Source organism: Oryzias melastigma, linkage group LG4, assembly GCF_002922805.2.
Source record: "Oryzias melastigma strain HK-1 linkage group LG4, ASM292280v2, whole genome shotgun sequence".
In the NCBI taxonomy this organism is placed as follows: Eukaryota; Metazoa; Chordata; class Actinopteri; order Beloniformes; family Adrianichthyidae; genus Oryzias; species Oryzias melastigma.
In genome coordinates this window covers 31,241,014-31,264,379 of record NC_050515.1, presented here as the reverse complement: position 1 = coordinate 31,264,379, position 23,366 = coordinate 31,241,014, and the positions used below count along the sequence as shown (strand labels likewise).

The 23,366-nt window shown below is 41.1% G+C and overlaps 1 protein-coding gene across 1 annotated transcript in view; it reads left to right on the top strand.

Moving 5' to 3' along the window:
* palld (palladin, cytoskeletal associated protein) overlaps positions 1-23,366 on the top strand; it is a gene marked incomplete in the record, with an annotated part of 82,091 nt that overhangs the window by 42,546 nt on the left and 16,179 nt on the right. Inside the window, 8 exon segments of the mRNA XM_036211723.1 lie at positions 192-367; positions 3,163-3,229; positions 4,923-5,040; positions 5,132-5,188; positions 8,708-8,849; positions 8,953-8,976; positions 10,245-10,364; positions 11,688-12,123. Coding sequence (XP_036067616.1) covers positions 192-367; positions 3,163-3,229; positions 4,923-5,040; positions 5,132-5,188; positions 8,708-8,849; positions 8,953-8,976; positions 10,245-10,364; positions 11,688-12,123 — 1,140 coding nt within the window.

Below are 23,366 nucleotides of genomic sequence, written 5' to 3'. Positions count from 1 at the left end.
TTAAAAGGAGAAATACTCGGAAATGTAAAAACTAAATGATTTCTTATTACATTTGTTCTCTTTCAGAAGAAAAATGACACACAGACATTTTAAAAACTAAAAAAACGGATGTTCATCGGAGGGGGACTTTAAATCCATCTCTTCTTTGAGTTTCTCACGTTGAAGTAATCCCAGGTCCCCTCTTCTTCCAGGTGGTTCTGTGAAGGTCGGGAGCTGCAAAACTCCCCTGACATACAGATCAGTAAAGACGGTGACCTGCACACGCTGGTGATCGCCGAGGCCTTTGAGGACGACACCGGGCGCTACACCTGTGTGGCCTCCAACAGCCTGGGAGCAGAAAACACCTCTGCTGAGGTGTACATCGAAGGTCAGATAACAGATCCCAGGTCACCTTTTTGTAGCAGGGATGCCTTAACTTTGCAATGAGTCCACCTGATTGTGAAAGAACATCTGTGGGCTCTATAGCTCACTCTCTATTAACATACAGTGGGGCAAAAAAGTATTTAGTCAGCCACCAATTGTGGAAGTTCTCCCACTTAAAAAGATGAGAGAGGCTTGTAATTTTCATCATACCTAAACTATGAGAGACAAAATGAGAAAAAAATCCAGAAAATACCAATGTATGATTTTGAAAGAATTAATTTGTAAATTATCGTAGAAAATAAGTATTTGGTCAATAACTAAAGTTCAACTCAATACTTTGTTCTTTGTTTGTAATGCCAGCAGTCAAACATTTTCTCTAAGTCTTCACAAGGTTTCCACAAACTGTTGCTGGTATTTTGGTCCATTCCTCAATGTAGATCTCATCTGGAGCAGTGATGTTTTGGTCCATTCCTCCATCAGATCTCCTCTAGAGCAGTGATGTTTTGGTCCATTCCTCCATCAGATCTCCTGTAGAGCAGTGATGTTTTGGTCCGTTCCTCCATTCAGATCTCCTCTAGAGCAGTGATGTTTTGGTCCATTACTCCATCCAGATCTCCTGTAGAGCAGTGATGTTTTGGTCCATTCTTCCATGTAGATCTCCTCTAGAGCAGTGATGTTTTGGTCCATTCCTCCATCCAGATCTCCTCTAGAGCAGTGATGTTTTGGTCCATTCCTCCATGTAGATCTCCTCTAGAGCAGTGATTTTTTGATCCATTCCTCCATCAGATCTCCTCTAGAGCAGAGATGTTTTGGTCCATTCATCCATGTAGATCCCCTTTAGAGCAGTGAGTTTTTTGGTCCATTCCTCCATCCAGATCTCCTCTAGAGCAGAGATGTTTTGGTCCATTCCTCCATGTAGATCTCCTTTAGAGCAGTGATGTTTTGGTCCATTCCTCCATGTAGATCTCCTTTAGAGCAGTCATGTTTTGGGGTTTTGTCGCTGGGCAACACAGACGTTCAACTCCCTCCACAGATTTTCTATGGAGCTGAGATCAGGAGACTGGTTAGGACACTCAAGGATCTTGAAATACTTTCATTATGAAACTCAGCATTCTTTCTCCTTCAAAGTTCTTACCTAAAAGTTCTAATCTGGTTTCCTCTGACCATAAGACATTCTCCCAATCCTCTTCTGGATCATCCAAATGCTCTCTAGAAACTTTAGACAGCCTAAACATGTTCTGGCTTTAGCAGGAGGACACAATTCTTTTGTATTGTGTTACTAATGGTAGTCTTTGTTACTTTGGTCCCAGCTCTCTGTTGGTCATTCACTGGATCCCCCTGGGTGGTTCTTGGATTTTTGTGATCATTTTGACCCCACAGGGTGAGATCTTGCTGGGAGCCCCAGATGGAAGGAGATTATTAATGGTCTTGAATGTCTTCAATTTCTTAATAATTGATTTCTTCCCATCAGCCTGCTTACCTATTGCAGATTCAGTCTTCCCAGCCTGATGCAGCTCAACAATGTTGTTTCTGGTGTCCTTAGAAAGCTTTTTGGTGGAGTTTGGAGTGTGACTGTTTGAGGTTGTGGAGAGGTGTCTTTTATATAGATAACCAGTTCAAATAGGTGCCATTAATACAGGTAACAAGTGGAGGACAGAGGACGCTCTTACAGGTCTGTGAGAGAGAGAAATCTTGATGGTTTGTTATTGACCAAATACTTATTTTCCACCATCATTTACAAATAAATTCTTTAAAAACCAGATTGTGATTTTCTGGATTTTTATTCTCATTTTGTCTCTCATGGTTGAGGTTTTTCTATAATGAAAATTACAGGCCTCTCTCATCTTTTTAAATTGAATAATTGCACAATTGGTGGATGACTAAATATTTCTTGCCTCACTGCATTTGGACCCAAAACTCCTTCTTTCATGAAACACATATTTCCATTGATAATACAAAAAAGATTCTTACTTTCACTCTGGCCTGTTTGGTTCGTTAGTTTAGTTGGATAGTTTAGTTACTTGAGTGAAAACTCACCAGATCTGTGGTGTCTTCCTAACTGATTGAAAATGTTGGTATCAGTTAGCTCACAAGCTAACCCTGCAGTGGAGCAAAGGGCAGCATGTGTTTAGAGTAGGAATAAAACAAGCAAAAGCATGAACTTATAGAAAGAGATTACAGAAAAGGCTGGTAAAGTCTCTTGGTTAGGAGTGGTTAAAGCACGGATCATGTAATAATCACATAATCCTGTGCTTTCCCTGAACTTCCCTTAACTTGAGCCTTAGTCACATGCACACGTACGGGGTTGACCTCTACAGCTGCTGCAGGTTTTTGGGTTGTCTGGCTCCTTGGAGGGTCATAGAGGACGGGCTCCATCTTACAGGGAGCTCAGGTGTGTCTTGCAGTTCCCTTAAGGCTGATGCGGCCACCTGAAAATTGAACGTGCCATTGTCGTACATGTAATAAGAAATATTTGTAAGGATAATGTAAGTCACACACACTTATGATGTGGGGTGTAAGGGGCAAAAAAAAAAAACATACTTGGTCTTAAAATACCTTTAATTCATTGTGTTGAGAAAAAAAATAAGAAAAAAATCAAAACCGTGACTTTAAAACTGTGAATTGAATCGAATGGTGGCTTGACATAATTGTTACATCCCTACTAAATATGCTTTTTTTTCAGAAGCACAGCTACAAACGCTTGCTCGTTTTTTTCTAGATTTTGCTGTTTGTTGTTATGTAAGCACAGCTGTCTGGTGTTCAGCTAAAAGCGTCTCTTCTGGTGTTTCTGTCCTGCAGGAGCTTCTTCTTCAGACTCGGAGGGAGAAGGAGTTGGGTCAAAGTCCAGATCAGGACACATGCCTCAGTACGTCTCATGACTTCTCTTGTTATCTACTGAACCTTGAACTTTCCATCAGGTTCACAGAAATCTGCAACAACTGGCGAGCTCTGCTTCTCCATAACTGGACTGTTGAGATCCATTAAACCCAGCCAGCAAGGCTAAGGCAGCATTTGGTTTAAAAGTTGGCAGAAAATGTGGGACCAGCTGTGTTTGTCCTCAATGGCGTAAGTGGCCCTCAGTGGGTTAGCTTGCTATGCTAGCCAGCCTCCCAGTGGACGCGTAACATGCTAGCGAGCTCTACTTTAGCAAGCTAGCAAGCTCCGCTGTATTGAGCTAGCTAGCTTGCTACAGTGGATCTCCACTGTTGAGATCTCCGCTGTAACGATCTAGCGAGATCCACTGTAGCAAGCTAACAAGCTCTACTGTAGCATGATCTGCTGTTTAAAACCTGCGAGCTCTGTTGTATCGAGCTAGCAAGCTCAGCTGTTGCAAGCTAGTGAGTTTCGCTGTCCTGAGCTTCAGTGTAGCGAGCTATGCTGTATTGAGGTATCGAAGTCTACTGTAGCAAGCTAGCAAACTCCACTGTTTCAAGCTCTACTGTAGCAAGCTAGCAAGCTCTGCTGTATCGAGCTACTGAGCACCGCTCTATTGAGATAGTGAGCTCCGCTATATTGAGCTAGCTAGCTTGCTATAGTGGTGCTCCACTAGCCCGCTGGCTTGCTACTGTAGCTATCTTGCTACAGTAGAGCTCCATTGTTGCGAGCTCCACCATAGCGATCTAGCGAGTTTCAGTGTAGCAAGCTAGCAAGGTCTACTGTAGCAAGATCTGCTGTAGAGAGCCCGCGAGGTCCATTATATCAAGCTAGTAAGCTCTGCTGAAGCGATCTAGCAAACTTCGCTGTAGCGAGGTAGCAAGCTCTGCTGTATCAAGCTTGCGAATTCTACTCTAGCAAGCTAGCAAACTCTGCTGTTTCAAGCTCCGCTGTATCGAGCTAGCTAGCTTGTTACAGTTTAGCTCCACTATTGTGAGCTCCACTGTCGCAATCTAGTGACCTCCACTAGCCCGCTAGATTGCTAGCTGTTGCGAGTTGAGCCGTCCATCGGGCGGCTTGCTAGCATTGTGAGCCAACTCACTGAGTGTCCACTTAAGCCAGTGTGGGGAATCACAGCTGGGGCCACCACTGAAACTGTGGACAAACTCATCGGGGGTCCACATTTTCCGCCCTCTTAAACCATATGGGCCCCACCTGGCCTTGCTGGCTGGGAAAGGTTCATAAAGTTTTCACAGAATAAAAGAGAACCTCCCACATTTTAGGAGAAGCAGGGATGACCTTCTACGTTCTAATTTTAAACGTTAGCTGCAAACACTCGTTCCTCCGTGTCTTGAATGTCTTCCTGTGAGCTCTTCCTTCCCAGAGGGATGCATTTTGAGGAGTATTCATGTTGCACTCCACCCAGCAGTTCCAGCATGTTCCAAAACACTTTCAGGCTCTTTTGATTGAGTCTTTCATAATTCTGCCTCCATCTGGATTCCTTCCTGACGTGTCTCCTTCCCTCTTTGTTTACACTCTCAAGCCAAGACCTCTGATATCATCTGGACTGCCAGGGAGGCCCATTTCTTCCAAGTATTGTGTTTTAGCTGTAACTCTCTGAGTCTGTTGTTGTGCAGCAGCATTGTATTTGTTAGTTTACTGATTTATGTTTTGCTTATTTTAAGAGCGCAGAAAAAGACTTCTTCAATGTCCCTAACAATACGCTCGTCGTCGCCCAAAACTCCAGAGGTTCCTCCTCATCGCTCGGCGCTGGTCCAGTCCATGTCTCAGCCCCAACAGCGGGTAGGGAGCTCCAGACATGGAGCAGGACCGCTTCATGGATTTTGTGGAACTTTTAAAAACCTCCTCTTGATGAAATTCCTGTTTCCTCCAGACGCAGAGCCCAGTGCTGCAGGGGGCTGATGTGTCCGGCTCTCCCGTTTTCACCAAGGTTAGTCGGACTTCTTCAGGAATGAATGCTTCTTGGATTTCTCAGCTTAGCTGTACGTTCTGCAGGGTTTTGCTCCCTTTCTACCTCAAGGCCATCGACCCACCGGGCCTCCTGCAATACTGGCGTCAGTTCTGCGGCTGTCAGTGGTGGGGGTCAGATTCAACCCGCAGTTCAGACTCCCGTAACCCTCATCAACAACCCAAATCCCTCTCCCCACGAAGTTCTTGTGACGACTGTGGCAGAGCTTCAAACGGTGCTGCCAGACCCTCACGGGTCAGGTCTCATGCAGCCTGTCAGGCCCTAAATCATTTTCCACTTCATTAAGAAAAGACATTTGTTTTTCTTTACCCTTACGTCCACCTCCTTTAAGAATTCCTGCTGGGTTAATCATCTCAGTGGCTTCTGGTAAAGTGAGCGCTTTAACCCTTAACACCTGAGGCGTCGCCGGTGACGCTAAAACACAAAATCTTTAACAAACTGTAACTTTTCAATTGTTAACACATTAATTCTGTCGCTTCTCTCCTTCAGAATCTGCTAGAATAGACCCTTTTCTGTGATGTCAGACAAAATGGCGACAGGGCCGAAAATGGCAATAGAGACTTTCGGTGTTCAGGTTTGGAACGGCAAAGCTGACAGCTGAACGTTGTTCAACATGATTTTACGTAACTAATAAGAAGAAATCTTACCGATTTCAACAGGAAAATGTACAATATTTATTTTATGAATGTCCTGCTGAACTGTATCTTAATTTCCTGTCTTAAATCGTTAACAAATCTAAATACTAATTTGAATAATCCTTCAATATTTGAGGTTCTATTGTAAAATATCAACCTTTCATTTGAGCAGATTTTATTCTAACAGGTTCTATTTTGTCTGATGTTATTAACACGTGTTTTAAATGCGATCAGCACAAAAGCTGATGGAAATTCATGTTGTAATAGGAGCAGCTAAGATCCAGATTGCTGCATGTTGACCGTGCGTGTTTTAACTGAACCCAAGGATAAATGTAGCTGTTGTAATAAGAGGTATTTGTTGTTTTTCGGGTATTTTAAGCAGTGGAGCATTCTGCAGGAGGAATACTGACATTTGATCTAAGAGGGAAAATAATACAACCTGGTAGGACATTTAGAAAATAAATATTGTACACATTTACGTTACAATTGGTCTGGTTACCTTTTATTATTTACGTTAATTCGCTTTAAACAGCGTTCAGCTGTCAGCTTTGCTGCTCTAAACCATAGACAGAATATATAACCAGAAGTCACTCTGCACACTCGCTGTTTTGCGTGACGTCACGTGAAAAGGGTCTAATACATTGATCGTGTTGACAATTAAAAAGTTACAGTAAATCAGAGAACATAAACACTGGAGCTCCGGTGTTAAAGGGTTAGTTTTACCCCCGCTCCCAAACCCAAGATGCATGTTTCACCCGTGTGCTGGAAGCACAGCCGGAGGCTTTCATGGATCTAGGAGTCCACCTGTCAGAGTGTTTCCTATCAGCTCCCGTGTGAACGCTCATCAGGTCCTGTAATCCTGTCAGGTGCTGTGGGATTGACTGGAAGTTTGAGAAGGCCGGCTCCTCACATCCAGCGCAGGAAGACTCCTTAAGGAATCCTTCTAGGAAAACTGTAAAAGGCCTAATGCTGGAATAGGTGCCATGTTTCATGAGGGAACTCAGATTAGAGAATAACTAAAAAAACAGATTCAGTCACTTTATTCTGGGATGTATGACTAATCTTTTCAGCTTTAGGTGTAGAATGTCTGAGTCTGTTGGGAACATTAATATAGTAGGAATTAGTGCTGGCCTATATGAAAAAAGATTATATCAAAATATGAATTAATTTAAATCACGATAACGATATATATCACAACATACCACAGTAAAATATATTTTCAGTTATTCTCTGAAAAAAATGTCATTACTTACTTTTCTCAGACTGTATTTTTTCAATTAACATTTAACTGAATTATTTTTTTTAAAGTGCACAACAGTTTTAAGTTTCTTTGTAGGAAAACACATTTTTGCACAGTAAAAATGAACAAATAAAAAATAAAAACAAAAGGAGAGAAATGGGATGACAGACAGACACTTTCCTATCGCCCACACAATATGTATCGTCATATCACCCAACACTTGTAGGAATTATGGGTAAATTCATGTGCTGATAACTACACTTCACCATCTGATTTTGTGCTTTTCCCATCAGCTCACCTTCCGTTGTAAGATTTACTTGTAGAATAATCTAAGCTGCCTAGATTTGATTTCCTTCAACAGGATCCTTTGGTTCAGACCTCCTTTGTTTCTCCTGGTAATGAGGAAGATGCAATTATCAGGATGGATTTGAGATTTTAAAAACCTGGGTGTGTAACTCAAAGTCTCACCCTGCACATCTTTTGATCTACTGTAAAAGTGTTCCCAGTGCTGTTTTAGTCATAAATGATTCGGCTTTTAGCCAAAATAAAAGTGGCAGGAATTCAACCTCTGAATTGTGGGCAGGACTGTCGTCCATGAGCGCTCTCTCTTTAGCTTGCAGTCCCTCACATCCACAAGCTAACATTAGTGGTACAACAAAAACAATGATCAATATGGGATCTATCCAGCTGTGCAGTTCTGATCCAGATTCCAGCTAAGACCAGGAAAACAAAGACGTTCATGGATCTATTTGTCTGCAAGTGGATGAATCAGAATGAAGTGGAGCAGGAAGACTTTGGACCACCCATCATATTTTTTATGTTACAAATATGATATTTTTTAAAAAGCATTTCTTCATCTGCTCTTAAATCACAGTGATTTGAATAAAGAAACACTCAGAATACAATTTTAAGCTTAATGTTTCGTGTCTTCCATAATCAGAAAAATGTCACAAGAACATGTTAAAACGGCAAAAACAATTTTCATCAGAGTTGGGTCTTTAAGACGTCTTCAGTCAGTCAGGAAACGAAAACCAAACCTTCGTCTTTAGAGGAACTGTCCAAAGAAGAGACGCGCTGAGTGTCGTAACAGGGATTCCAAAGAAGAATTGAATCAAAAAACAGACTTTGAGAGACTCTGAACACTGCGTTTGTGTCAGGAATTGATCGTAGGACTGATAGACATAGAACATAGACATAATGAACATGACAAAAGCACCACAAAAACACAAGCATAGAATCATGACAGTACCCCTCCCCAAAAGGGCAGATCCCAGATGTCCAAAACACCCAAGACGTGGGGACCTTTGCAAGAAAAACAAAAACAAGTCCAGACAAGTTCCTACACCTCAGAAACAGTCGCTTTTCTCCTTCAAAATCTACTGCAATTACGTTGATGGTGTTAACGGTTACAAAGTTACAGTAAATTAAAGAACATAAACACTGGAGCTCCAGTGTTAAAGGGTTAAGACAGCTGTGGAGGATTAACCTGGACATAGTGAGACATAATGAACGTGACAAAAGCACCACAAAAACACAAGCATAGAATCCTGACAGTTTGAATGTTGACCTCCTGTTTTGCTTCCTTCTCTCTGAACTGTGGTGCAGCACTTACAGGATGCTCAGGCCTCTGAGGGTCAAGTGGTGGTTCTGGAGTGCCGGGTCCGTGGAAGCCCACCTCTACAGGTCCGGTGGTACCGAGAAGGAAACGAGATCCTGGACTCCCCTGACTTTCGTATTTTACAGAAAAGTGAGCGTGGATCCTTGAAGCTGCAGATGTCTCAGCTGTGGTTGTAAATGTCTACTAACAGATGTTTCTTCTGTCTTCTTCTTCTCTGCCTGCGCCACATCAGAGCCGCGATCAGCTGCTGAGCCAGGTATGTTTCTGTTCCTGCACCAATAACATCTGAGGACAACAGTCAGAAACAGTAACAACCTCCAACTGAGCTACAGCTTTACTTACAGTCAAAGGTCAAACTGGATTCATTAGGTGGAGGGTTCTTTGAGTTATTTTTCTGAACTCTTTTCATACCAGGAAGTAAAACGACTCAATCTATGAGGCCCCGCCTTTTTCTCCAAATGGCTGCCGCCCACTTCATGACTTCAGTATGTCATCCACAAAATAAAACATACTTGCTAACTCGAGCTGCTAGCTTTGCAGAGGAAGCGTTTGTGTTAGCTTGGGGGCGGAGCAGACGCTTCCTGAAAGGGGCGGTCTCACTCTGTGACATCATCGTTTTCATGGGTATGGGAGGGGCTGCTGCTGAGAGTCCAAGTTTTTTGAGGATTACTCAGAAATGCATGAATGGATCAACATACTGCTGTGGGGTTCTATATAGTGAGGAATCTAAAAAAGTTGCTTTTTCGTGGTATGGCGTCTATAATATTTTTGGTTTGAGAAAAACATAACAAGAACAACTTAAAACATTTTAAATAATGTAGTGGAGTTTTTCCTGTTTTTGTTTTCTTTTGCCATTTTTCATCTCTGTTATAAAACATGAACACTGTTTGCTCTCATTTTTTGAGATTTTTGCAGTTAAAAATGACTACATTTATCATCAGAAATTTTGTTTTGCACAGTATTAAGTTAAGGTTGAAATAGTTTGTGTATTAGAATAAAAACTTTTTGTAAAAAAAAAAAAAAGTGGGAGTTTTATACTAAAAAGAAGAACATTATAAAAGAAACTGTTAAGTAGAGAAATACACTCACAAAGGCTGCTCGACTAATAAAGGTTTGAAAGTCATTTTCTGTTTATTTTTTGGTATTAAAAATTTGTAGTTATAAAATTATATATGTGGTTTCAAAAGGTGCATTTAATAAGTTTGTATAAATGTTTACTAGTAAATCACTGAGGAAACAGTTTAATGAAGTGTGCATTAGCTCCTTAAAAATTGATTTTTAGTTATTTGTTAAGTAACTTTCTCCTTTGTTAAACAGCTGAAATTGTGTAATCACACCTGTGTGAGGCTGTGAGTCACTCAGGCATCCCTGAACATCTGTGCGTCTGCATCTGCTCCTCACTCTCCTGTCTGTCTGCGCAGTGACTCACCTGTCTGCCTGACAAACCCTCATCAGAAATGCAGAAGTGCTCCCCCAGTACCACCTGCTCACATTTCATGATGAATCTGCTGATTCTGATTTCAGAGGAGATCTGCACGTTGGTGATAGCCGAGGCTTTTCCGGAGGACGGCGGTCTGTTCTGCTGCACGGCGTCCAATCCCTGCGGTTCTGTCAGCAGCTCAGCCCGACTCACAGTCACTCCAGGTGCGTCCAGCACGGATGATCATCTGAAACACCCCAACACCTGTAGTGTCTGTAATTCTTTTCTGGTTCATGAACAACTCTTTGAAAAAGCTCTTTGATGTCTCTTTTTACTCCATCCCAGCCAACAAGGCTAAGCAGGCCTCAAACAGTTTCAAAGTGGCAGAAAATGTGGGCCGGCCCAAAATGGGTTTCTCCACAGTTTCTGTGGCGGCCCCACCTGTGTTTGCCCACACTGGGTTAAGTGGACACTCAGTGGGTAGCCTTACCATGTTAGCCCGGCGCCTGGTGGACGGCGTAGCGTGCTGGCGAGCTACGCTGTATTGAGCTAACAACCTCCCCTGTAGTAAGTTAGCCAGCTCCGTTATTATGAGCTAGTGAGCTCTATTGTATGGAGCTTGCAAGATACCTTGTAGCAAACTCACAAGTTCCAATATACCATGCTAGCGAGCTCATCTGTAGCAAGCAAGCAAGCTCCACTTTCTCAAGCTAAACTGTATCAAGGTAGCGAGCTCCGCTGTATCGAGCTAATGAGCCTCACTGTATCAAGCCAGCGGGTTCCACTGTAGCAAGCTAGCGGGTTCCACTGTATCAAGCTAGTGGGCTCCGCTGTATTGAGGTAGTGAGCTCCACTGTAGCAAGTTAGCCAGCTCGGTTGTTTTGTGCTAGCAAGCTCAGTTGCATTGAGTTAGCGACCTCCCCTGTAGCTAACTAATGAGTTCAGGTGTAGCATGCAGGTAAGCTATTCTTTATCAAGCTAACAAGCATCCCTTTATCGAGCTCCGCTGTTTCGAGCTAGAGAATTCCGCTTTCTGAAGTGATCTAGAAAGACCCGCTGTACACCGGCCGACTGGCTAGCATTTCGAGCCAGCCCACCGAGTGCCCACCTAAGTCAATGTGGCAAACACGGGGGGGGCACGGAAACCTTATGAGGTCCATCTGGCCTTGCTGGCTGGGATCTGCATACAAAACAACAAAGATAAAAGATTTAATTTAAATACGACTTTTCCAGATGAACTGGATAAGTGATGGTTAAGGAGTCCCAGACTGATCATCACACAGATGTTTGGATGTCTGGTCGTTCTCCTGATTTGGTTTGGAAAACTGTCCTCATGACACGACTACACAAAATGTTGTTCTGTGAGTGTTGATTCAGACAAAGGTCAGAGTTCAGAGGGGTTTCTGATGATGCTCATGCTGTAGAGTACAGAACTCCCCACACAGGCTAAAGGAAAGACTGAACAAACAGCGCTGGGATCAGCTGATCGCTGCTGAACGTCGACGTCAAAGCATTTTCCGCTCTCCTGCTCTTTGTTTCCTCTGCAGCAGAGGATTCATCCAGTAACGGCATGTCCGGTGACAGCTCAGGCTTCGAGGATGCGGTGTCCTTCCCTCCTCCTCCACCCCCCACTGAGATCACCCACCTGGAGCTGCCACCCAAGGCTCTGCCTGCACCTGGCTCTGAGGCCTTCCACATCGAGGAGCTGGAGGTCTGGCCCAGCGTGTCATCTCCACCTCCAGTCCCGATCACGCTAGATGCTCAGGAGAAACAGAATGGACACCACCCTTCTCCACCTCCAAGCAAAGAGACCACGCCTCCTCCTCCTCCACCACCACCTCTGCCGCACACCGACATGGATGATCCAGCAAAACCGCAGAGTCCTGCCCTCATGACCCCAGGCTCCCCCCCAACTCCAGGAAAGCTGTCTCCATCTTCTGGAAGAGATGCCCCCCCCCTGCCCACCAGGCCCAAGCCAAAGCTGTGAGTATGTGGCCCTACACTGGGGCCCCTCTGACGGGGTTGGACCTTTTAGGAAAGGAGAGGAACCCAAACACACAAACACACACGCACAGAGTTTTCCAGACCAGGTTGTGCTATTACAGGAGTGTCAGACTCGATCGCACAAGGGCCAAAATCCAAACACACCTTTGGTTACGGAATGAACAGCATAAACATTTATTGAACACTCTAAAACTAAATATTTAAAACTTTAAAACCTTAACTTTTAACATAATTATAAACTAGATATATAGCATTACCTGTGATAATGCTAGTGTGAATGCTGTAAGATAAGTTTGGCTGCTGAAGATGCTGAAATTGATAGCTAAAAACACTGAAGCTGATAGCCAGCTAAAATATTAGCTAAATGCCAAATTAGCCTAAGAAAACTAAAAAAAAAAAAAAAATTAGGTTAGCCAAAATAGCTAGCATGTTGCTGAAATATTAGCTAAACTCTAGAGGAGCCTAAAGAAAATTAGTAATGCCAAAATAGTCCAAAAAGCTAGCAGGATGCCATTTTTTAAAACTTTAAATCCACAACTTTTTTTACATAATTAATAATAAAAAGGCAGGAATATTATTCCAGAATAACTTTCAATATTTTACTCTCTATAAAAATATATGTTGTCAAAATGATACAAGTTAGAAATGAGAGCAATAAAATAAAATAAAATGATCTGGAGGGCCGGATAGAATTACCTGGAGGGTCAGATCTGGTCCTCGGGCTGTGACTTTGACACATGCACTATTAGGATCTGGGCTCTGATTGTGTTTATTTTTGGCTTTCTGTTGTGATCAGATCCTCTGCTGATCTTACCATTCTTGCTGATTCCTTTTCTTTTTTCACAGACCTTGGGTAAGCGCTGGCTGGGATGACAAAAAAGGGTGTGAGGCATGAGAAGAGAGGCTGGCATGCAGCAAAGCAGGCATTTTCCACTAATGTGGTTGACAGTTGGATTCCCAGGACTCTAAAATATCCCAGAAAGACATTGAGGTTTTAGGGAGAAGCATGGTCGTCAGAGGATGAAATGTTGTTAATTTTCCTCTAAAAAGGATCATGCGATTGCTGCCCAAAAGGCTCCAGATTTGCTCTTTTAACTTTAAGAAGCATCTTGGTTTTCAAATATTTTCACTTTCTGTGAATTTTACAAGCATGAAAAAGAAGTTAAAGGGAAAAAAAGAAGAACAAAACTTTCTGAAAATCTGCAAAATGATGTTTGAAGAGCAAATAAAAACAGAAATAAAAATATAAGGAATCTGAAGACTCAAAAACAGAGTAAACAGAATGATAATCTTGGTAAACATCCTTTTTTGATGGACTTTCATGATACATACTTTGAGATAACTTGCAGACTAAGTACCAGTGTTTCAGTCCCTTGTCACAAGTCCAGGATCTGTGGATAAAGATCAGCCTCTGTAGTCACACAGAGAATCAAACAAACATGTGCACCCTGACCCCCGAGCTCCATGACTCCCACAGGAGCCTTTGCTTTGGATCAGAACAGTTTGTTACTTTCCGTCTGACATCATTCTTGAGGGGTTAGTATTTGTTTTTGCCTCTTCACCCTTAAGAGGCCACTTTATGCTCATTCTGAGTAGACACAGATCAGTAGCCGGGCTCTTCTACCCTGCAGCAGCTTCAGCCGTCTAACTACCTGTGATTAGAGACCAAGGTGTATTCATTCAATAATACTGATTGGATTCACAGATCTGATGAATCACTGAATGACTCCAGCCGTTAAGGTTTATCTTTTAAACCAGGAGTGTCAAACTCGATCAAGGGGCCAAAATCCAAAACACACCTTAGGTCGAACAGGATAAACATTTATTGAACACTCTAAAACTACATTTCTAAAACTTAAAAAATGTAACTTTTGAACATAATTATGAACTAGATATACAGCATTACCTGTGATAATGCTAGTGTGAATGCTTTAAGCTGAATTTGGCTGCTGAAGATGATAGTGCTGATAGCTGAAAGTGCTGATGTTGATAGCTACAAATGCTGGAGCTGATAGCCAGCAAAAAAATATTAACTAAATGCCAAAAAAAACTTTGATTAGTCAAAACAGCTAGCATGTAGCTGAAAAAAATGCTAAACTCCAAAATAACCTAAAAAAACTGAAAAAAGCCCAAATTATCCTAGGCTGTTTTGTAATTAGGATAATAACTAAAAAAAAAGCCTAAGCTAGCATGTAGCTGAAATATTAGCTAAATTCCAAAATAGCCTAAAAATCTTAGTAAATGCCAAAATAGTCCAGAAATCTACCAGAATGCCCATTTTTAAAACTTTTAAACTGTCACTTTTTGACATAATTATGAATAATAAAAAGGCAGGAATATTATTCCAGAATTAATCAATTTAAACCATAAATAACATTAAAGTTTATTAATGAAGTTGGAAATCAGCTCAAGATGACATCGGGCGATTAATAACAATACAATAAAATGATCCGGCCCCTGGGCCTTGTCTTTGACACGTGTTTTAAGGGGAAAAAAAGCTTATCAAAATGTTTTTCAACAGCAAAATAATCTTTGTTAGTATGATAAGGCATGGCTCACTGACTAGAATTTATTTCCTAAAATTATTATCTTAGGTATAGCAATTATCCTTTTCACATTTTCCCCAATTTATAGAAATCAATACATCCCTTAATCAATTAATGATTCCACCCCTATAATGTATTAGAATAAGCTAATGTGATCAGATTTGTGTCCATCTTTAAACAGACAACCTAAACTGGCTGTTCTGTCTCTCCAGATTCATTGTTGGGATAAATTCTGTTTCTGGGATTTTCCACAAGTAAAACAAAAGATTAAATATGCTGCAATACCAACCAGTGTTTATGTAGAGAATGTTAAAACCTAAATTCATGTTTCATGACTCAAGACAGAGATCTGTAGTTACACCGTTGACTGTATATAGAGAACTGGACTGAGAATCCCCTCAACACTGACACTCCAGACAGGAAGTACCCACTGGTTCCAAGAAGCCAAAATCCTACAGACGTCCATAGAGGAATAAACAACTATTACTCAGTTTTTCTATTGGTCAGAATAACCGTCCAGGGTCTAATCATTTTTTTAACTTGTTCTTGATCATTTATATTTTTATATATATTTTTTTCTGTAATGGAAGTTATTCAAGGCATAAACTGACCAATCAGATGCCTCAATAAAGGGAGCTAGTCTCACGTTCAAAGTTTGGAGCGTTTGATTGATAGATTTTGTGTGGTCCACTTTCAAGCTCACTTGTGATTGGTGAGAGGGGTTACCATAGAAACGATGACTCAGACTGACTTGGACCAATCACAGATGAATAGAGCTGGGTTAATAAAATCGATTAATCAATTTGAATCAATTTAAGCTTAACAGATCAATAATCAATTCATAAAAACATAAATCGATTTAGCACATAAAGCTAAAGTCCGCTAGCTTGATGCTAACGTTTAATGGAATTTGCCATAGGACGGCTAATGCTAACGCTCCAACAATAATTTGCAATAGAGAAAAAATATCATGAAAAACAGTAGTATCAATAACGTGTTAGACAAGGTATCAGATGAAGAATGTTATTCTGACTAATAGAATGACTGAGTATAACATTTATTTAGAATTCTGTGAGTAAAAACAAAAGGACTAAAGGAAATTCTTATTTTAATAAACACATGATGACAAAGAGGCTTAAGATCATCACAAAAAGCGCTGTCAACAGTTTTTATTTTATTCTTGTGTTTTTACAAAAACAGAATTGGATGATTCTGTTGCAAAAATCCCCTAATAATAAGAAAAGAGGATAATTCATCAAAATCTTTGTCATCTCAGAAAGAACATTAATACTTATATTAATAATTTCAAACAAGTTTTCTCACCTCATTTACAAATTGCTCTGCTTTCCTTTTAATATCTTCATTTTTAAAGCTGAGGATCTTTAAGATATTTAAGGCCATACTCTTAGAGAAAAGTAACTGAAGTTAAAATATCCCAGTTTCATTTTTTTAAAGCAACTGCTTCTTTAAATAGAAGCTCCCTGATTGTGATAAAAGAGGCTCGGGTCTGGACTGAAGTAGCTGTAATTTGCTGGAAAAACAGACTGGAAGCTCGCATTTGTGTGCAGACTGTGAGCTGATGAGGTGGAGGAAGTTGTTGGGTGACTTGGCAGGAAGGGATGGACTTCAGGAACCTTAGCTGTAAAAACAGAGCCTGTGTTTTTGTGGGCTGAAGGACAAGACAGAGCGGGAGCTTGGTGCTCGCGTTCGATGCCCGGCGTCCGTGCCAGACATCAGGACAAGAATCGGAGGAAATCCCAGGAGAGGGAGAGGCGAAGGTCATGCTTGAGACCCAAAAACGGAGAGCAAGCTTTTAGGAAACTGGATTATGTTGCCTGAATGTCGTATTCTGAACTTACGTAAGAAACCAAAGCTCTCTTGGCCTTGGATTCTGTTTGACTGTGAGTTGGTCTGGAAAACAAACCTGGCTTCCAGAAACAACCTAAAACCACAGGACAGAAATGACACAGGCCTGGAGAGAATGCAGCCTTCATACGCCTGCTGCATCCCAGGATCTGATCCTCTGGTTCAATCAGCAGCAGCGCTCTGTTCAGTAACCATCTGTGCAGTCTGAGCGCCTCACAGATGAATGCATGGATCCTGTCGAGCAGGGGTTCTCAAAGATTCTGACAAATTAAGAGCTCAACATTAGACTGGGGGTCAACTTTAGTGAAAAACACAGTTTTTAATAACTTCACTGACCAAGTGTCATTTGTAGAGTTAACATAAGAACAAACCGAGCAAGATTTGAAGCATTGTTTTAACTGAGAAATATCATCAATTTTGGTCAACAACAGATCTGCGTGATGTCTATTTGAGACACGTGTCAAAGTCACGGCCCGGGGGCCGGATCCGGCCCTCCAGGTAATTCTATCCGGCCCTCCAGGTAATTCTATCCGGCCCTCCAGATCATTTTATTTTATTGTTATTAATGACTCGATGTTATCTTACTCTTATTTCTAACTTGTATAATTTTGTTAGAATATATTTTTATCGAGAGCAAAATATTATAAGTTCTTTAAGGTTTAAGTTGATTTATTCAGGAATAATATTCCTGATTTTTTATTATTCATATTTATGTTAAAAAGTTACAGTTTTAAAATTTTAAAGCTGTTTTGGCTAATTTAGGCCTTTTTTGTTTGTTTTTTAGGCTTTTTTGGAGTTAGGCTAATATTTACACACTAGCTGTTTTGGCTAGTTTTGGCTTTTTTTGTGGCTATTTTGAAGCTTAGTCATTTTTTTCAGACATATGCTAGCTGTTTTAACTAGCCAGAGATTTTTGGTGTTTTTTTTAAGTTTCTTATGCTAATTTGGCATTTAGCTAATATTTTAGCTGGCTATCAGCTTCAGCATTTTCAGCTATCAGCATTAGCATCTTCAGCAGCCAAATTCAGCTTACAGCATTCACACTAGCATTATCACAGGTAATGCTATATATCTAGTTCATGATTATGTTAAAAAGTTACAGTTTTAAAGTTTTAAAAATGTAGTTTTAGGGTGTTCAATAAATGTTTATCATGTTTGGCCCGCGAACAACGGTGTGTTTTGGATTTTGGCCCTTGTGTGATTGAGTTTTTGTAAGCAAAACCTTCTTTCCTCTGCAGACGTAGTGGCATAGAAAATGTTGTCTGCCCCTTGTGGCACCCAGGTGTAATTATCTGTTTTCCTGCAGATATCGCCAGAAACCGCGAAACAAAAAATATTTTTTCAAGCAATGTACAGCAGGTTATTATTTACTGAGGCCACAAAAACTCTCCCGGCCCGCGGGCCGCACTTTGAGAACCCCTGCTGTAAATGATCAGGAGGCTCATGGATGACACTGTCAGTGTTCTTCTCACCTAACGGGACTTTTCCCAGGAGTATTGTTGCACAAAGTGCTCTTCTTCTTTGACTCTCAGATTACTTTACGATAAAGTCTGCACATAATCCAGCGGCGTCGGAGCCAAACACAGGAGAGGAGGCATTCAGATGGTGCAACACGATGAAGGTGTGGCTGCAGAGACACTGACCCTGATAATACACCCACAGTTTCATATTATAGGTTTGTTTCAGATCTGTCAGGGTGTGACTGCAAAGTACCAGAGACAACAGTTGATCCAGTCCTCTGCCTAATCCCTCCTTCATGAAGCAGCAGTCGTGTTTGAGCTCAGTGGAAGTCCGCCTGATGAGAAGCAGGCTCACTTTAACAAGCCTTTTCTCCTCTAACAGGTTTGGGAGTTCCTTCCAGATATCAGGCCCCTCTATAAACTCAAGCAGATGCTGTGATAATGACTGCTGCTAATCAGCTTGAAGAGCAGTGTGTGAACTGTATTCTGTAATCACTGGAATTGTTTAGAGACGCTGTTTTAAATGCAGACGGAGAGGAAAACACCTTTTGTGCTAAAAGTCTTGTGGAAAAACGTGGGCAGTAAAGTTCTAAATCAAAGCTGACAGACTGTAGTGATGTGTTGTAGTGCAGCTTGAGGTTCCCTTTAACACCTGAGGAGTCAATACAAAACACAAACTGTAACTTTTCTACCGTTAACATGATAATTCCAGCAGATTCTGAGGGAGAAAAGCAGCTCACCTAGGCTCGTTTTGACTTTAGCTTCTGTTTATGGCTAATTTGTTGTCTACTGGGTTTTTGTTAGGTTAATTTAGAGTTTAGTTTCTATTTTAGCAACAGGTTAACGTTCTCTGCTAATATATTTTGCTGAGGAATTTTAGGGTTTTTGGAGTCCAGCTATTATTTAAGCAGCGTGTTAGCTTTCTTGGCTAATATGGCATCTACTAATGTATTTTTATACTATTTTGGAGTTTAGCTAATATTTGGGCAATATGCTAAAGTTTTTGGCTAATTTGTTATTTACTGGGGGTTGTTTAGGCTAATTTAGAGTTTAGTTTCCATTTTAGCAACAGGCTAACGTTTTTGGTAAATTTACTTTACTAAGGGATTTTAGGGTATTTCTGAGTTTAGCTAGTATTTAACGTGCTAGCTTTTTTGGCTAATTTGGCATCTACTGAGGTTTTTTGGGCTAATTTGGAGTTTAGCTCATAAGCAACACACTAAATATTTTTGCAAAATTGGCATGTATTAGGGATTTTTAAGCAATTTTACTACAAATTTTTCAGAAATTTGTATAAACTTCAGCGCTCTGTCATAGTTCAACAAAATTTCCAGTCTTTTAGCAAATTTAACATTTTGACCTGTATGAACTTTTGCTCCTGGTTGCAGTTGTGAGGTGGTATAACAGCAACATATTTGGGTCAAATCAAACAGTCTGCATTTCCTCCGATGTTTTTCTGACTCACAGCCTGCCCCCTAAGCGGCGTGTTTACGGGTCCAAGTCGTGAACTCTAATGAAGTCTTAACAATCACTTTCTTGTCGAGGTGTTGCGTGTGGTTTTACAGAAAGCGGGGAGCTTGCGTGTTAAAGAGGCAGATGTGGAGCCGGCGACACACTGCGAGCTCAGTCATGACACGACCAATTAAGAAGGAAAGTCAAACACTGGCTGACTCCGGTCCCTGATGGATGCCTGTGCAGCCACATGCAAGGTTTTTGATTACAAGCAAATGGAAAATGGCAGAGGCAGGAAGTCTGTTCTCATTTGGGAGAGAAAGGGAGGTTCATGGATCAGAGCATGAAGTGCAATGAAATCACAGGAGAGCAAGAAAGGAGATCATTTCTCATGGGCCTCAGTGACGGGGAGTCCTTAAAAGGACATGGGAGACACTGGATTGGCTGGGAGTCCAGACCAACAAAGCCTGGATTGGTTGGCCGGGCTGGAGTGACCTGTGAGGAATGGAGAAACTTTCCAAATAAGGAAGAGAGATGAGGGAGCTGACTCTCAAAACAACACAAACTGGGAGCTGGAAGAAGGATAGAAGAGCCAAAGGAGAAGGAGTGATGAAAGGAAGGACGGAGGGGCGTGAGGAGGAAGGGTTTATGTTTGGGAGCTGACAGCATGGAAACTCGCCCACCTCCATGATCCCCCGCAGGAGAGCACAAACACAGACAAACACGCCGTCGGAGGAGGAGAACATGGACCGGGACTGTGAAAGTCAGACACACACCGAACACGACAAGTCACAGCTCTACAGGCTGTAACAATGTTCTCACACTGTGTGACACACACTGACTCGCCTCAGAGAGTCGGCACCTCGAGGGTGACTCTCCCAAAAACCATCTGACCTTTTCCCCCTCATTAGACCAGCACCTGGAACTCGGCTCCAGCCCCCCTCCAGCTCAGCCTGACTCATGGACCCACACCAGCGCCCTAAAAATAGAGACACGCAGCACAAAAATAGAATAGGATCATTCCTAAAAAACCTTTTCTTCATCTCCAAAAAATGAAGGCTGGAGTTTTTTAGTTTATTGAGAAACAGTTCAGTGGAAGAAGTAGTGTTTGACTCTCACGTCATCCCAGCAGTGCACAACAGGAGAGAACAGACCCATTCCAATAATCAGAATATCATGGAAAACTGTTTACATTTCTGCAATCCCATGCTGACAATATAGAATTCCACAGACTATAGATTTAGTGTTTGATTGATTTCAATAATTAATTTGTTCATTTTACTTTAATTGAGGTTCCAGCTCATAAAACTCCAAAAACAGGATTTCAGAAAGTGAATTTTTTTTTCAGGACATGAATGTTTGAAACTGAGTTTCACCAACTAATCATCTACTAAAGTCAAAGCTCCTTCACATGTTCCCCACACATCATGAAACTGGTTCAGTTTGGATCAACATGAGGAAGACTTCAGACTTCTATCCAGAAGAACATCGTTGATCCTCTATATTCTGGATAGACACTAAGGTTCAGAGCTAAAGAGGCTGCTGTTCACAGAGCGCTGTGTCCAATCAGATCAACAGAAACTCTAATGGAAGGACTAAATGTGTTAGAAGAAGATGCAGCAGCAAAAGAGATGGTTACCAAAACACTGGTGAGGAGCAGAACCCAAACTGCAGGAGGTTCAGAATGAAATCTCTACAGTCTGTCAGGATCTGGGCTGTAATGTCCAGCACTGGTGTTGGTAAACTCTGCTTTCTTCAATCCAAAATCACTGCACCAGTTTAGCAGAACGTTCTAGAGGACTCCATGATTTCTTCTGCCGAAGATCTGGATGGAGATCCAGATTTCCTGTCCAGACTATTGAAGAAGAAAGATACTCATTACATTTAGAGAATAATTTACTGTTTGATTGTTTAGTTAATATTCACTCTATAGTGATTCTCCTGCTCCTTTCTGTACGTTTGTTTGGCACGCAAAAACTCAATCACACTTTCAACAATTTTAGGAATCTTGGTATCAAAACGTTCAGCTTGTTCACTGTTTGTATTTTTGGTATTCATAAACTTTATAGTTTTTGAAATATTGAGCAAAATATGCCCCATAGGAAATGAAGGAGAAAATTGCTCAAATCCTTCAAAATCTTTGTGCACTTTGAAACTTGTGAACTTCTGCATATAATTTCAGCTAGAGAGACCACTCAAACGTTAAAATGTTCAGCAACTACTAAAGGGTAATTTGGAGTTTAACTTTTATTTTTAACAACATGCTAGCTGTTTCGGCAAAATTAGAATTTTTTCCAGCTTTTTTAGACTAATTTGGAGTTTATCTAATATTTTAACAACATGCTCGCATTTTCAGCAAAATTAAACATTTTCACGTTTTTTTTTTTTTTTTCTATTTGGGGATTTAGGTAATATTTTATTTCGGCAGTTTCAGCATCTTCAGCAGCCACAGTCATCTTGCAGCATTCACACTAGCATTATCGCAGGAAATGCCATTAATTTAGTTTTGATTGATTTGATGTGAGCATAATCTCTATTTTTATCTTTTTGTAAAAACGGAGTTATTTCACATTATTCTTATTTTTTTTTTATTCTGTTTTTATGGTTTTATGAGCTTTAATTTCATTTTATGTCAAATAAACAAATAAATGAAATCAACTAAACAGTGGACCCTAAATATATATTCTATGAAAGCTTATTTTTAAATAGAATAATGGAAATGGAAACACTTCTCTGGGGTATGGTGTGGCAAATGATGACTTATAGATATAATACAACTCAATCATGTACAATTTTTACTTTTAGTAATTGGAAATATCTCTGGGGTTTTCTTTGTGGTCGTTTTTAAGTTATTTTTACACACAATGTTTTCAAAGGATTTTCTTTACATGAAACCATTTTTCACAGATGAATCATTTTCAGTTGTAAGTTTTTTCAGTTCGTTTGAGAAGAAACTTACCAAATAAACCTTAGGAAGAGTTCAATTTTCTGCAATGCTTTCGCTTATTTTGTCATACTTTATGAATGTTTATGGTCATATAGAAAAACAGCTTCAAGATTAAGAAAAACAAGGTATAAACAAACCACCTATGCCTATTCTATGCTTCCTTTTTTTGTCTCTGAAGTCGACAAAAGTCCCTTTTGGATTCTCCTCTTTTTCGAGCTTTTATTTTGAAGGCAGCTGGTCTTTGGTAGGCTTTTACTGTGAAGGGGAGGAGCTCCCAGACAGACAGCCAGCCTGACTCATGCGGGCAGAGACTGAGCTGCCTCTGTCTGTCTGCTCGCTGCTATATATTCTCCTCCACCTGGCAGGGCAGTACCGCGCCGCGCCGCTCCTGCTCGGATTATTCTGCTCCTACCTGCTCCGCTCCGGAGGTGCCAGCACGCCTCCTGCACCTCCTCCTGCCAGACTGAGTGAGTCCATGACGGAGGGAAGACCTCACATGTCATCTTCTTCTCATTATTCCGAAGTTAAAGGTTTTAATCTCGAAATTGAGGGAAACTCCAGACTAATTTCTGACTGGATCAGCCAGCTGGCTGCTTCTGGAGCGGGAGAGGTTCTGTAGGACTTTGAGTCCAAACCCACTCCGGAACCGCTGGAGAGGAAGAAGTGAGTTAGACTGAGGAGAAAAGAGCCAGGATTCTGAGAATAATTGAGCGATTTCATCCAGGAGGATTAGTGAGTTTGATGCGTAATTACGCATGTGTGCGTTTCTGTCTCTGCGCGCGCGCGTGCGCTCCTGTGGATTCAGATGGATTATTTTTACACAATAAGTTCTCTATTGTGAGAAAGCTCTCTGGATTCTGACTCCTTTCTGAGTCCTCCTCCTCCTCCTCCCTCCAGTCCTGCTGTTAATCCCATCTGATGCTGATGTCTTTCCCACTCCGATATCTTCAG